The 15679-nt window shown below is 36.5% G+C and overlaps 1 protein-coding gene across 9 annotated transcripts in view; it reads right to left on the reverse strand.

Moving 5' to 3' along the window:
• The window catches only part of IFT74 (intraflagellar transport 74), a 43307-nt gene that overhangs the window by 3904 nt on the left and 23724 nt on the right, over positions 1-15679 (reverse strand). For 5 of the 9 annotated variants that reach the window (XM_064438613.1, XM_064438612.1, XM_064438609.1 and 2 more), the window contains exons 14-18: positions 14048-14101; positions 7767-7864; positions 6689-6815; positions 2795-2958; positions 1994-2119 (exon numbers count right to left, since the gene is read on the reverse strand). In XM_064438613.1, coding sequence (XP_064294683.1) covers positions 1994-2119; positions 2795-2958; positions 6689-6815; positions 7767-7864; positions 14048-14101 — 569 coding nt within the window. Of the gene's footprint in view, positions 1-1993; positions 2120-2794; positions 2959-6688; positions 6816-7766; positions 7865-14047; positions 14102-15679 lie in introns of those variants that run through there. The other 4 variants (XM_064438615.1, XM_064438616.1, XM_064438617.1 and 1 more) reach the window with 4 other exon arrangements.

The following is a 15679-nucleotide window of genomic DNA, read 5'->3' on the forward strand; positions in this document are numbered from 1 at the left end:
TATACAGAAGAAACTTCCTTACTTCCATAGTTAAGTTTCCTGTCTGATGCCAGAAGCTGTGATAAGAACAGAGCTGCAGCGAGAAGATTGTAGGAGTGTGGGTTAAGTGCTGGCACTTCTTCAATACTTTCAGCATCAACAGGAAACTAATGTGGACATTATATCGATGGCTGCTTCCTTACAATACAGTTTTATAATATTTGTTTTTCTGATGCTACTGTTCAAAGTTCTGCATTTCAAGATATGTAGATGTTATTTTTAAATGCAAACACTGAAAATCATTCTGAGACTAAACTTTCAGTGGAAACTATGGTAATAAATTAGGAAAACATTGCAACATTTTACTTAGAAGCTTATTCTTAAGCTGGAAGATATGAAAATAGTGGCTATATTACTCAAAATAAATCTTACAGTGGAAAATCAGTTAGTTATCTAGTGTACCAGTTCACAGCAAACATGGCAGTCATTTATTTCTAAGATACAATATTGCTGACCAATTATAAGTTTTATTGCCCCCTTTGTAGATGTTGCTAAATGCAATACAGCTGGTAAAGCAGTCCAAGTTTAACATACTGTCTTATATATACCAAAGGAAATAATCAGTGCATTTTTACAGTAACTCCTTGAATGTCATAACTTATACAGTTGAATCCTTGCAAAATCACCCAAACCCTCAAGATTTGTAAACACTATTTGTACTTCAAAATGCTTGATGCATGTCAACAAATCAGCCATTTTAAGAAATATCTTTATTCACCCTCACGAAATTTACACTTATTACATAAAAAGCAAAGAAACAAATCCTTCTGCACACATTGAAACAGAACTGACAAAGCTTAATGAACTGAAGAAATTATGTATGACTACTATTTTATATAAAATTTTTAGCATCATTATGCAAGTATCTCAACACTGGCTGGATATCCATTTCTGATTTACATAATCTCTAGGACTAAGAATCTGACCCTGGCATAAAAAAATATACAATCTCTGAAGTGCTATGGATTTTGGCATGCAGCTTTGCAGATTTATATCATCACCCTAGTGTTAAGCCACAATGATACGCTACAAGTGTGTATGTATATCTCCTAATTTAGAACTCTTCCCTCTCATCCTCTCCATAAAGTTCACTCCAGAAGAAAGCTAACTTGAACATGTACAAATATCACTTTCAGCTTTTAAGTGTATCAGAAAAAAGTAACAGTTCTATAGAACAAAGATCTCAACAACCTGAAACAATAAAAATAAAAACAATGCAGACAAAATAATAAATTTCCATTTTTCAGCATATTTTGAGGTTATCCGTTTTCCTTCTGTGGATTCAAACCTACATGCCAGTAAAGCTCTGTTGCCAAAATGACAGCAATTCATGGGTGTTTATAATGGAAGAACCAAAGCTGCTCAAGAGTTTATAAACATCTTTCCTGATCCACTTTTGAAATGTAAATGTAAATATACTCATATACCAAAGTTCCTTGGGTTTAAAGAAGTCTGAACAAACCCTAAAACTTCAGTAGTCTGCAAGGAGCAGAAGGATTGCAAAAGGGAAATGGAATTAATAGTACAGGTTGCAAGAAAAAACTTAGCTCCATAACTTTAAAAGCAAAAGGAGTCTTATCTCATTAGTGGTGACTTTTTTTTCCTGTAGTTTCTTTCTAAGTTGGTCCTCAGCACTCCTCAAGCAAAGGAAGGGCAAAGGGGGACAGTTCTGCACAAGACTAGTATAAACACTTAAACAAAGTATTCGCACAGTTTTTAAGATCAGACAGACCTCTGCCTAACAACTTTGAAATCCAAACCTTACAGTAAATTTATTGGCATGATACTAACTTTTGTTTGAAAACAGAAAATATGGCTATGTATTTACAACACATAATTTGAAAACTCCCTGAGAAGGAATGAACTGATTCCATCCATTCAATGCTTCATGTGCATGAGAAAACCAGAACAGTGATAGAACAACTGAAGAGGTAATAAGTAGCTTGAGCTATACCTGAGAATGTGTCTCATTCTCTTGTAGCTCTCTCTTTAGCGTCTCATACTCTGTGTTCAAGTGTTCCATTATTTTCTTGAAAGCATGACTACGTTTTGTTAATTTTTCTTTGTCATCCTGGAGTTTCTAGTTGGAAAAAAAAACCAACAACAACCAATTAAGCGACAAGTTCATTTGCTGTGGGCTACAGACAAATGATTTTAATTCAGCTTTCAAGATGCTACTGTTTCTTCCTTTCAGAACAAGGTCATATGCATAAAGAATTCATAAGGCTTTTCTCTAGCAATGACTGCTCGATCCTAAAGATAAGATTCAATGGTTATGACCAAGTTGTAGGCTTAGACCATATTGCATCAGCACGAACGGGAATGCTGATGTTAAGAATTTCTAAGAAATTTATCACATGTGAAATGGAAAGTGTTCTAGATGGAGTTTGTCTTAGAGCAAATACACACAGGATAGATTTTTCTTTTTTGCTTGGGTTCTGTGGTTAGATTGCTAAATTCAAACTTAGAGGTAGTCATAAGTAACAGCAGAAAAGTTCAGATGAATCACTAAAATAAATGGGAAAGTTTGTGGAAGGAAGTTATAAAAAGGTATCCAGCTGATAGCCTCCTACATGTACCCAGTTAATAAGTCGCATATAAAAGCAGAGAAGCATTTGGATTCATCAGCACTGGTGCGCAGGCCCAGTTTTCAACTATCAGTCAGGATCCCCAGTCATAGACCTGGATTCCCCTTCACTAGGTGCTCAAAACCACACAAATTCTGTATAATCCAGGGTTTCATTCCTTTCGTTACCTGTTTCTTCTCTTCTCCTGATGCTTTCAGAGCTGGCAAATTATTATAGACCTCCAAATCTGTTTTTGTTTGTTCAATTTTTTCTTTAAGAGAAGCCAGTTCATCAACCATCTTGCCCTCCAAGAGTTCCATCTTCTGTAGGTCCATCTGCAGTTTTTGACTCTCTAGATCACCAGAAACACAATCTCTAATTAACAGTACTTTTTATTCCATTATACATTGCCCAGTATATAAAGGTTTATTCTATGCTTAAGCAATACAATCAGCTCCTGCATATCTCTCCAATTTTGATGTTCATGGGAATGTTAGTATGAATGAAAGAAAAAAATCTGATCTTCACAATCATCCCGTAAGTCAGACTGCTATAATACAGTTACTGAATTATAGTCCATATGTAAGGAGTAATGAAAATGTGATTTTCTATATCATACTGTGATATTTCTATTGTTAAAGTTGTTTACAGCATCAATCTCAAGTTGTAAAGCAGTTGTGATACCTTACAAAAAGCTGATTGCAATAATGCAGACAATCAAACATTATTTTTGTTAGTTTTTTAGCCTATTTTTTTTATTTATGGTGCTTGTATATGAAAAGACTTAGTTTTATGACAGTAAATAGCTGAATTTGCTTTAAACATTCACTCTGCACAGGAAAACACTTCCATATCTCCACAGAATCAGAACTGTCATAGCTTACAAAATAAGCATGAGCTACAATATACAGCATTTACTTCTGACAATCTATTAAAAAGAAACAACTGAGATACAGGCAACTAAAGGAGCTAGAAGTATGGACAGATTCTTAAGAGACATGTAAAGACTGAAACTGTTCAGACACGATATGCTTGAGAGAGGACACAATAAAGATACACAAAATAAAAAATATACTTTGATCCAGTTTGGGGATAAGTTATCCACACTGAGTGTGGAAGGTCTCGATGTGCATAGACTTGTTTTGGATGGTTTTCAGGCCTGCAGCCTTGCCACTGTATTTTCTTCATGTTCCTGAATATTTAAACACATGGCTACATAACCTTATGTTTCAGAGCTGTGTCTAAAGACCATGAATAATAATGCAGGGTTTTATTCTACATTCTGAAAATATCAGGCAACGTGAGCTATTGGGAGGGATAAGACAGCTCAAAGAAGCTCTTCTCTCAGCATAGACCGTATATTTTGCTCACACACTCAGACTTCTGCTGATCATGTGGAAAAAAGGTAGGAAATTTTCCCCCCAGGCAGGGGAGGAAAAAGGCATTATAGATCTTTATGGCAGATGGGAGTGGATGTGCATATGTGACAGAGGGAGAGTTCACCTTTCCAAAAACTGTGGGTATGGTTTCTTTAGTGGAATTATTTGGGAAAATCTCACCTAATCAAAACCCTGTCATAGCAAGATTTTGGTACTCATCTCCCCTCTTGTGTATTTATTTTTTAGAGTGAAATTGGCTTTAATCAACATTTCTGTTTATTACAGAATAATAATTTGGTGATGTCTTTAGGAACCTCAAAATAAAAAAACAGACTAGCCACAATTTTTCTGTACAATATGTAATTACCCTAACGAGCACACTTGCATAAGGTAAGATTGAAAGGGTCCTGTATGTCCAAAGAGCATCTACATAAATACAAAAAATTTCCATACTGGTAAAAAGAAGGGTTTAAAAATAAAAAGTTTGGAACTGCATTGCATGTCTGTGATTCAATATTTATGCTGCCTTCCACCCCAAAGGGTTTAAGCAAACACTTTTCCTGTGTCTAGAATATTTCACAACTGCTCATAGATTCTCTTTGAAGTTTCTGGTATTGGTCAATGTCAGATCCTAAAACATGACTGAATAGACCACAGCTCTACCTCTCTTGTTCCTACGGCACAAATGCTTAAGGATTTCAATAGATTAAGGCTTTAAAATTAAAAACAGTACAAACTAGAATAATAGAATAAATATAATCCAAATTGGAGAGAAATAGGAGAAAACAACTTTAGATTTTCTTAAGGATTTATTTAGCCCTAATCACAGCATTTTCTCTTTTTATGCAGTTGTTCTAATATTTATATTTTTTATTTTAAAACAATACATAATTGGCTAATTGGGATTTATTTTACATGGAAAGAGCAGTAAGAACATAAATGCCAAAAAGCCAGAAAGGATTCTTAGATTGTTCTATCTATATACTGATAAAAAATACTGTGAGACAGCAATAGGCTGTCTATCTCCACTTTCTGGAGAAAAGGGAAGAAACTGGAAGAGGTGAATTTTATCCTTTTTCCAGCAACAGCCTCAATGAAAAAAACTCAAAACTAAAAAACCTCAAACCTTCTTTAGCAGAAGAGACAGGAAGAGGATGCAGCCCAGTTCCTTCTGATACGCCATGAAGTTGCAGCGTCTAGCAGGCAGTGTGTACACAGTCGCAAACTCTCAGACCAAACTACAGTGACCCAGGGAAATGTATTTGGGAAACTATGCCATCAGCACTTTTGTTTACTCTTCATGATTTCCTTTTCTTTTTTTTTTTTTTTTAAGGGTTCTGCTGGTGGACTTTTTATATCTTTGTAATGGCAAGAAAGTATGGAAATCCAGATTTTAATCACAACAAAGAATCCTGAAGATGACTGTGCTATAATTCAAGGGTTAGGATGAACTTTAACTGTGCAAATTGAACATTCACTGTGTTTTTGAAAGAATCTGAAGTTGTTTATTACAGTACCTGTGACTTCTTGATTTCAGAAGTTCACTTATGAATCATTTAAATGATATGCTGAAAATTATGTACTGTAACTTCCTTCTCTCCCCTTGCAAAGAAAGAAAGGTATCTTTCAATAATGTCTCTATAGCACTATGTGCTTCCAGAACATCCTTATATTGTAAAGTAATAGAATTGATGCTTAGATGAAAGAACAAAAAATCATATTTGAACTTGTAGTGTATGGCCCAGCTTTTTAAACTACACTAGAACTGCAAAATGAGTATTTGCAGACAAGTGAACACAAAATGTTCAAACACACAACAGAACAATCAATTTCTGTAACATTTTGTGTGTAACAACTACTTATTTGCACACAACTACTTTGAAGTTACAACACAGGCTCGTGTTTTGAAAATTACAACCAAGTACAGCACGTATTAACCTTCTACCAAAATGATTTATGGTTCTTAATTCCTGCCCCTTCCTTTCAGCCAAACAAACAAGGAAAGGCTTGCTGAACCAATAATGATATTGGCAAAGGCTTAGAATTATGAGAACAATTCCACTACAAACAGTGCAAATAAAGAACTAAATAGATACTTGTTATGGAAATGAAAGAAAAATGATGTCTGCTTTTTGAAATTATGGGCAAGATACTGCAGGTTCTTACGCTCAATTTTAAGTATTTGCGTATTTCCAAAATGAAGCTAAAATGAATATTCACTTTGCAGAATCAAAGCCTGAGAATTTCAGACCTGTTTACTGTTGTTGCCAGTTATTCTCTCATGGTACATACCCTTTCAGAAAAGCACAAAGCACAAGAGATACTAAGAACTACATTTACAAATAATACATGGTTATATAACTGTGCAAGTCTTTACTTCAATTTATTAAATACTATTTTAAGATTGTGAAAAACATTTATTTCAATGTGAATATTAGTAAAGTCAAACTCCTAGCTCAAAGAACTTTGTACCCCTGTATTAAAACACATATTTAACATATATCTGTGCAAGGAAGCTGATCATTTACTGGTAATAGTAAGTGAAACACTCCTGAAGAATATAAATAACTTGTTACCCACAAGAGCTTCAACTTGCCATGGAATTTTAATATTTGGAGATCACTGATCTTGTTATTAGTGTAACAACTCAGGTAATTCTAATTTTTTTAAGGAATGAATTTGAAAATCCATTGCTGATCTCACCTGTAATGAGATTCTTAGCAGTGCTCTGTGATTTCTGCATTTCGTTTGATTTGAAAGTGAGGTCTTCCTGCATAATCTTCAGCTCTTGATTGGTAACAGAAGAAATTTGTTTCATATGATTCACATTCTGTGTGTTACCAATAACAATGATGAGAACAAGCTGTATCTTTGAAACAACAAATGGTAACTGGACAAGTAAAAACTCTCCTGTCCTAGTACATTGTCTGTTATTTGGCTTTTCTACTACAAAGACTAAAAATACTGGAAAATATCTCCACTGATTTAAATGTGAATGATTTTCATTTTGCCAACTTTTGATAATATAGCTACTGACAGGCCAGTGAAGATGAAACAAAAATGCAGCAAGTATTAATGGTGTTGCCACATTGATCTCTTCAAAAGTAAGTGTCATTGTCTAAAATATACCTTATGATATACCACACTGAAGGAGTTAGAAGACAATTAAAGTGATGATAGAATCAAAGTATTACTCAGCTGAAAGGTTTCTATATGATAAAAAAATCCATGGGAACGAAAAATGTTAAAAGAAATAATGTTCTGAAAGTGCAAAAGAACAGCAGACTGCAAATGGGAACAATTTCTAAAGTGTTTATGTTAAATATTACACACCAGGGTATTCTAGACATAATTTCAGGAGATCAGAGAGACAACTGGAATATTGCCAGTTAGTTAATAGTAGTGACAGAATACCCATGAACTGAGATTTGCAGCCTTAGGTAAACAAAATACTCCAGCATTCTGAAATGCTTATCATAAATAATGTTCATGATAGCAATGTTGATGAATTACCACAATTGTGCAACCTTTTCTTTTATTCTGACCACAAGTATTATCGAATATTCAAAACTCCCCAGAACTGAAGAGAAATTAAACAAATCTTTTTTTTTTTTTTTTTTTTTGGTTAAGCTACAGCTGTACATGGTTTAATGTTTAATTCTCTTAAGAGATTATTAAGCAGATACTGACTGGATAATGTATAAAACGCACCATCCTTCTTTATCCAAAGATCTAAGATCTAAACTCCTAGCTTGCCACAGGAAGAAGGAAATGCACTTACCCTGCTTGCGTGCTCCAGGAGTGCAACAATGTTGGCTTCTGTTTGGGCTTTTCGTTCCAGTTCCTGATTCTTTACTTCTTCAAAAGTCTCAAGAAAATCTAGAGATCAACAAACATGATAAAGAAAGCTCCTATTTGCATGGGTACAGCACAAGCCCTTGCAGTTTCCAGTCAAAACTTTATATTAAATTGATTAGCTGTACAATTTCAGACAGGTTACTTCAATAGTTTAAGAGGCAGGCGTTAGACTCTCAACTTATGGGTCAGAATGAAAAAGATGACAATTTTTCCAGAGGCACATACTTGACTGATAAATGACATGAGGTCACCACGTTCTTGGACACTGTCTAGGGTGAGGGTTGCCACCCAATGGGAAAGGAGTTTCATCACCATATTTCTGACAGCTTTCTGAATGCTTGCCCCAGGAACTGTTGGTCTTCATTTTCCTGAAAGCTGTCAAAATGGGCTACTAAATAAAGGAAACGGGTGACTTCACTACCTCTAATGGCCTGGACTAAATGCCAAACATTGAGAAGGACCCGAGACCAATATTAACCTGATATCATCTGTGTCTTTCTGTATGTCTCTTTGCTACACCTTTTAATTTATGTTCATTCTAGTTAGTGTCCAACTGACCCTGACAAGACAGTTGTAATGGTGGTATGCGTCCTAGGCATACTAAACTGTATTCCTCGTGACATATGTATTGAAAAAAAAAGTGCTGGAGACACTACATGAAAATCAGAGGTCCCCCAGGATGCCACCCAGGGCTATAAGTTATAATCATCCCTCTCCTGCTGGGTCTCCGCCTGAAACATCAATAAAACAGCATAGCATAGGATAGCACATAAAAGAAAAGAATCATTAAGGCTGTGAAAGACCTCTAGGATCATCAAGTCCAACCATCAGCTCAACACTACCATGTCTCCTAAACCATGCCTTGAAGTGCCACGTCTACATGTCTTTTAAATACCATCAGGGACAGCAATTCTACCACATCTCTGGGCAGCCTTTTCCAATGCCTGACCACCCCATCAGTAAAGACACTTTTCCTAATATCTAATCTAAACCTCCCCTGATGCAGCTTGAGGCCATTTCCTATCATTCTATTGCTAGTAACTTGGGAGAAGAGACAAACACCCACCTCGCTACAACCTCCTTTCAGGTAGTTACAGAGAGCAATAAGGTCTCCCCTCAGCCTCCTCTTCTCCAGGCTAAACAACCCCAGCTCCCTCAGCTGCGCCTCATAAGACTTATTCTCTAGACCCTTCACCAGCTTTGCTGCCCTTCTCTGGACACGCTCCAGCACCTCAATGTCCTTCTTGTACTGAGGGGCCCAACACTGAACACAGTACTCGAGGTGCGGCCTCACCAGTGCCGAGTACAGGGGCACCATCCCTGCCCTGCTGCTGCTGGCCACACTGTTCCTGATCCAAGCCAGGATGCTGCTGGCCTTCTTGGCCACCTGGGCGCACTGCTGGCTTATGTTCAGGCGGCTGTTGACAAACACCTCCAGGTCCTTCTCTGCCAGGCAGCTCTCCAGCCACTCCTCCCCAAGCCTGCAGTGTTGCATGGGGTTGTTGTGATCCAAGGGCAGGACCCGGCACTTGGCCTCGTTAAACCTCATCCAACTGGCCGCAGCCCATCGATCCAGCCTGTCCAGGATCCTCTGCAGAGCCTTCCTACCCTCGAGCAGATCAACACTCCTGCCCGACTTGGTGTTATCTGCCAACTTAGTGAAAGCACACTCGATCCCCTCATAGAGATAATCGATAAAGTTATTAAACAAGACTGGCCCCAAAACTGAGCCCTGGGGAACACCACTTGTGACTGGCCACAGCTTTCTGGGCTCAGCCACCCAGCCAGTTTTTTACTGCGAAGAGTATGCATGTCCAAGTCATAAGCTGCCTGCTTCTCTAGGAGGATGCTGTGGGAGACAGTGTCAAACGCCTTGCTAATGTCCAAGGTAGACAACATCCACAGCCTTTCCCTCATCCACCAGGTGGGTCACCTGGTCACAGAAGGAGATCAGGTTGGTGAGGCAAGACCTGCCTTTCATGAAGCCATGCTGGCTGGGCCTGATCCCCCGGTTGTCCTCCACATGCTTGGTGAGCTCACTCAAGATGAACTGCTCCATAATCTTCCTTGGTACTGAGGTGAGCCCGGCTGGCCTGTATTTTCCCGGATCCTCCTTCTGGGCCTTCTAGCAGATGGACATCACATCTGCAAGCCTCTAGTCATATGGGACCTCCCCTGTTAACCAGGACCGCTGGAAATGATGGAGAGTAGTTCTGGTAATGGCTTATATACACAGGACCACTCAGGAAACGTAAGGGTTTGCATACTTTCTAGCTGGATGAAAACCAGAAGTGCTTGTTTGAGTAGAAAGGATTAGATAATAGCAAATTCAGGATGGGTTATTTGGGAAGAGAGGAAGAAGATAGGAGAAACTGCTTAATGGAAATACTGACAAATCCTGAAGGGATGAGGACTGACTAGAGAATTTTGGATCCCAGAGCATCCAGGATTCAAAAAATACCCGATTTTTACATTCTTTACCCATAAAACATTTATAAGAAAACTATTGTAATATCTGACATAATCTGCAATTCTGTTCATGAAAGAGTTAACAGAGATGCTTCACAGAGTACAGAGAGGAAAACGTGCACTATTGGTGTGAGGGGACAACACTAAGACTGTCTCTGAGGCACAGATTTCAGGATGAAAAACACGTGGAATTCTTAGAGGTTGACAAATGGCATTAGACAACACATTTATAATGTGCACAGCTGATTGGTAATAATAATGATCAGTTCTGATGCAGACTCAGTTGGGTCAAAAGTTAAAATATAGTTTTGGTCCACCTGACACTGACAAGTCACTGTAGAGAACAGTACTTGACAAGAATGTAAGAAGGTTTCCTTTTGCCAACACTGCTGTGAACTAGCAACCAGAAACAGAATTAAAACCAAAGCTTAAACAACCTGTGATTGAAAAAACCTAGTCAAGCCCCAGGTGCTGAATAAGACCATTGCCGGGTCTGTTCTTCTCCAGTAACCAGGCTTCAAATGAAGCTACTCTTAGAAAGAGATGTTTTATTTTCTCTCTGTGATGTTCTTTTCCTTCAGAATGAACTTGTCTTGTTTTATCTTAAAGATAGCACAATTATACTTTAATAAGATAAGCAACAACAACATCTCCAAAAAGAGCTCCTTCCTCAAAGGGAACTTAGTGGATATTTCATACCATCTGTTGCTGTGACATACAGATAGGAATTTTATACACTAAGAAAATATCTAAGCATAAGAGAAGTAAGGGAAAGGCAGTAAGGAAGGTAATAGTACTGACATTCTTGCTTAATGTTTTGTGTTTAAAACACTGGAGCTGTTCTTTCCTTTTTTTGTTTAAAAAATTAAGTGGGTAATTTTTACAAAGCGAATCGTTCAGATAACCTAACACAAAACTTCCAATGACATTTAACTGTTTAGTGCTTTAGTAGTCAGCAAAGGTTTCATTAACATCTGTCTCTTGTGGGGGTCTGAGCCATTTCTTTTCAACGTAACAGATGATGCCATGGCCTTTGATGAATCTTAGCAAGAGGTCTTAAATAAGTTGATTGATATATCTTGATAAAGCTATCTTTTTGCTTCTAAGGAAGTTGTAGGCGATAAGGATGTTGAATCTTCTGAAGTATGTACGTAGGAAAGGCACAGGGGTGAAATAAAAGCACCCTCATGAAAAGAAAAGCATTCTCACACATTCAAAAATATGAAACAAGAGAATAAAACTAAAGCACTTTGCAACCACAAATATAAAATTTTATAAAACTGAACCAAAACCAGTGGAATTAGGACCTAAGAATTCTACCTATTCGATTTGACTAGTGTTTTCTCTTCTTTGGCATTCTGGACCCTTTTAGATGTTATTTTTCAAACCTTCTTTGAACTTATTTAGAAACATTAAGTAAGGTTCATGTCTACATCTCAACTCATTGTCCTTCTGCAAACATCACACATGTCTGACTGACCCTGTTTCATTTGAGTGCTATGTTTCACAGATTCACAAACAAATTGAATGGAAGAGAGTACAAGAGGTCATCCAATTAATTCACTTGCTCCAGGACAAAAACAACTGTATGTCAGTAATCCTGATGTTTGTCTAAAATCTTCTTACAGACAGATCATGATAGATACTCTACAATCCTCTTGAACAGTCTATGCCAGCCCTTGGTGAGTTTCAATGTCAGAAAGTTTTTTCTAATGTCCAACCGAAATCTTTCTGCAATTATTTGTGTATTACTCCTTTTCTATCCTCTATGTATACGCAGAGATAGATTATTCACTTATTATTTGAAACAGATTTTTTACATATTTCATGACTGTCATAAATTCTCTAAAATATAAGATTTGGTTTTTAATATTTCTTTGCAGCTCATGCCTTCCATGTCCCTCATCAGTCTCTCTTCACGACTGCCAACCTCTTTCCTTCTGAGCAGAACGAGAGACAATACTCCAACTGAAGCCTTCCTCAATGCACACAGAACAGGATTACGTCATGTGTCTGACAAACTGGACTCCTGTTTATACCTACTGCTGTGGTATTTTCTCTTCCATGTTAGTGTGATACTGCTAAGACAAGTTCACTTTGTCTTTCATTATAACTCTGAGCCATACCACAGAGCTATGCCTAATGAACTGCTCCCTATTTTGTATTTTTACTGTTCATTACTGTGTCCAAGTGTATAAACTTACACTTAATCCTTTTTGAACTTTGTGTACTTCATTTCTAATCTGTCGTAAGTATTTTAAATTCTAACCCTGTCCTCCAACATGATTTCAGCTTTTCTGACGTAGTGTTTTCTGTGAAATTATGTATTTACTCTCTCCTGTCTTCCAACTGATTAATAAAAATATTGACTAACCTGAACATCCAACACATAGCAAAACTCTACTCAATACATCCTTCCATCTTGGCAGCAAATCCCTCATAATAAATAATTTTTTAATCAAATGCATAGTACTGGTTAATAACGGACAATATTTCCCCAGCTTGTTTCTAAGAATACCACAAGACAGCAGTAGAAGATGTACTGAAGTCAAAGTACACATCATCTGCTGCTCCTCCCTTATTCTGCAATATTTTTCTGCCAAAGAAGGAAATCAGTCGTTTGTTCTTGACAAATCAATACTCATGTTATTCGCATTCCTCTTTCTGTAACATTTACAAATTGTTTGCTTATTTATTCCACAGCCTTTCTGGAAACTGGTACTGAGATGACTGGTCTATACTGCCCTGGCTTCTCTTCTTCCAAGGCAGGTACCATACTGCTCTTTCCCATCTTTAAGATTCCTGCGCATTACCCCAAATCTCTCAGTTAATCTCAAACAGCTCTCTATCAATATCCTCTGATGAAGGACAGAAGCAGAAACAAAGTCCAAAAGGATCCTAAGACCCCTCTTTCATAGTCTGTAATTGTACTGAAAATCAAGATCAGGTGAGCTTTTGTCCTTCCGCTTCTCAGGAAATCAGGTAGTTCTAAAGCACAAAAACTCTCTAAGTATACTCTTATCCATCTTTCCCTATTGTCAGCTGAGACCTTTCTTTCACTATCATTCTAGCCATAAGTTATACTGAATATTTTTAGAAAACACTGTTACAAAGAGGTATTCTCTACTTTGGCCTTCATGGCATATTTAGTGATCTTTTTCCGCTTTTGCTCAGTAACAGACCAACTGTTTTTGTAAGCTGCCGACTATAATATACTAGCAATAGAGTATATTTTTAATTAGAGTTCTGTTTTCATCCTCTGTTAGTTGCTGCTCAGGTCTCTACAACATTAGAACATTTTATAAGGAAGAAAGCTTTAGTAGAATTAATTTTGAATAAACAAATATGAGAAGCCCTTAATTACAAAGAATTAAGTGATGTCTGGGCTTGTCCATTTTGAAGTTCTACTTTTAATTAGACCTGAACAGCTGGTTTTATATTCTTTTTATTTAAATTAATTTTAAAATTAATTTCAGCCTTGCTTTCATAAAATAAAGCTGTGCTCCAAAGACCTTTAATGTTTGATGAAAAGCCTTGAAAGATGTTTCAAATACTTGTGACTGTCCTATAAGTCCTAAGATATCAATTAGCTTGCCCTGAGGTAGATCACAGAAACTTTATGCAAAGGTCAGGACATCAGTTCTTTTCAGTACTAAATTAACTGAGTACTAACAATGCAAGACTACCTGTATTTTAGTGGAACCAGGCCTAATTAAGGTATATTAGGAAACTTACTGTCCATGCTTTCTTCCCTCTTCTTCAGCTCCTTGTATTTCCAATTTTCCTCTCCTGAAAGAGAATTAATATTGATTTAACTTTATATTGTCTCATTCCTGGATTCCTTTAGGTAGGCAAAATGTCCGTTTTAAAATAAAAATTCTACATGCCTAGAAACTACAGGACTTATCCCATGTCATTTAACGTAGTCACTTCAACTATGTCATACACACTTTTATATTAAAAAAAAATATAATTAGCTTAATAAATCAGCCTCAATGCAATTGTCAGAACATTTTAGAGGTTAAAATTTTTGACAAGTAAGAGTGGGATAAATATTTGGTTTGAGCAAAGGAAGTTCACAGGATTTTTCTTAAGTCAGCTGAATTTCGATAATAGAGAAGAAATCACAGAATCACAGGTTGGAAGGGACCTCAGTGATCATCTAGTCCAACCTTAATGCTTTTGTGTATTTGGGCACCATAATTAGTTAAAACTTTCTGTAGCTCTGTTTAACATATGGGACATTTCAATGGCACTCTCATTTATTTGAATGGACTTTCATAAGGATACACAGCTGGTAAGCAACAGTGTGACAATCTCAAGGAAACAAAGAGAAAAAACGTTAAAGCAATGGTATAGTAAAATAAAATGCACAGAAAGCTTTCTACAGTTAAGTGTAAAAGAACATTTCCATACTTATTCTTTATAGTGGTATTAGGAGTAATGAAAAAATCCAGCTACTGACTATAAATAGCTCTTAACTAAAATGCACTAGTAAAGTGGGAGACCTAATATATTTGTCAAAAGTTTCAAGAAGATGAGACAATTCAGCTCATAAGAATAATTTTAAGTTTCAAACATCTAAATTTTTAATTGTTTGAGTCGTGGTCAATGATTAATTTCCGGTATAATCTTGTAACTTTAAAGAATACAAGAAAAAGAATGAAGTAGACATAGATATAACTGAGCAAGCAAATTTCTCCAGGTCTTATTACTAGTACACCCCCATGCTTTCCTTTTTATCTAGTATATACAAACAATAGGAACACCCTTGGGCCCCTAAGGGGCTGTGATGCTGCTTCAGCTTCCTTGCAGCTGCGGCTTTGTTCCTTGCCGGACTCTCTCTTTCTTTTTGCAAGGCAAGTCTTCAATACTTAATAAGTCAGTCTGTTCTACTCTTAAAAAGTCTTGTTACAGTGACTCTTGAAAGAGAGAGCTACATGATCTGCCAAGTATTAAAAGAAAAAAAATAACTGAAATAAAGACCACTACCTTTAAAATGTCTTTACAGAGAAGTTTTCTTTAAAATATGGCATTTTTACATCAATATCTTAGCCTATCATGCAATTTATGAATTGTTAAGTCTATTCCATTATGAGTTAATGTTTATTTTGACTAATCAGTTAAAGGTAACTGCTAATATACGGAACATATAATAAGTGGGTGAATTTTTTACTTATTTAGATCTTCTTAAGTGAAAATAAAACGTTATTTCTATTTATGGTCTATTTATCTTGTTTTACCTTCTCAAAAATGTTCCTAGCGCTGAAATATTTATTTTAACTGGCTATTTTACCTTAAATTTAACTAAAAATCTTTAGGAGCTGAAGTTTCGGGAATGCTTTGTAATATACAGTTTAAATACTG

Source organism: Phalacrocorax carbo, chromosome Z, assembly GCF_963921805.1.
Source record: "Phalacrocorax carbo chromosome Z, bPhaCar2.1, whole genome shotgun sequence".
NCBI lineage: Eukaryota > Metazoa > Chordata > Aves > Suliformes > Phalacrocoracidae > Phalacrocorax > Phalacrocorax carbo.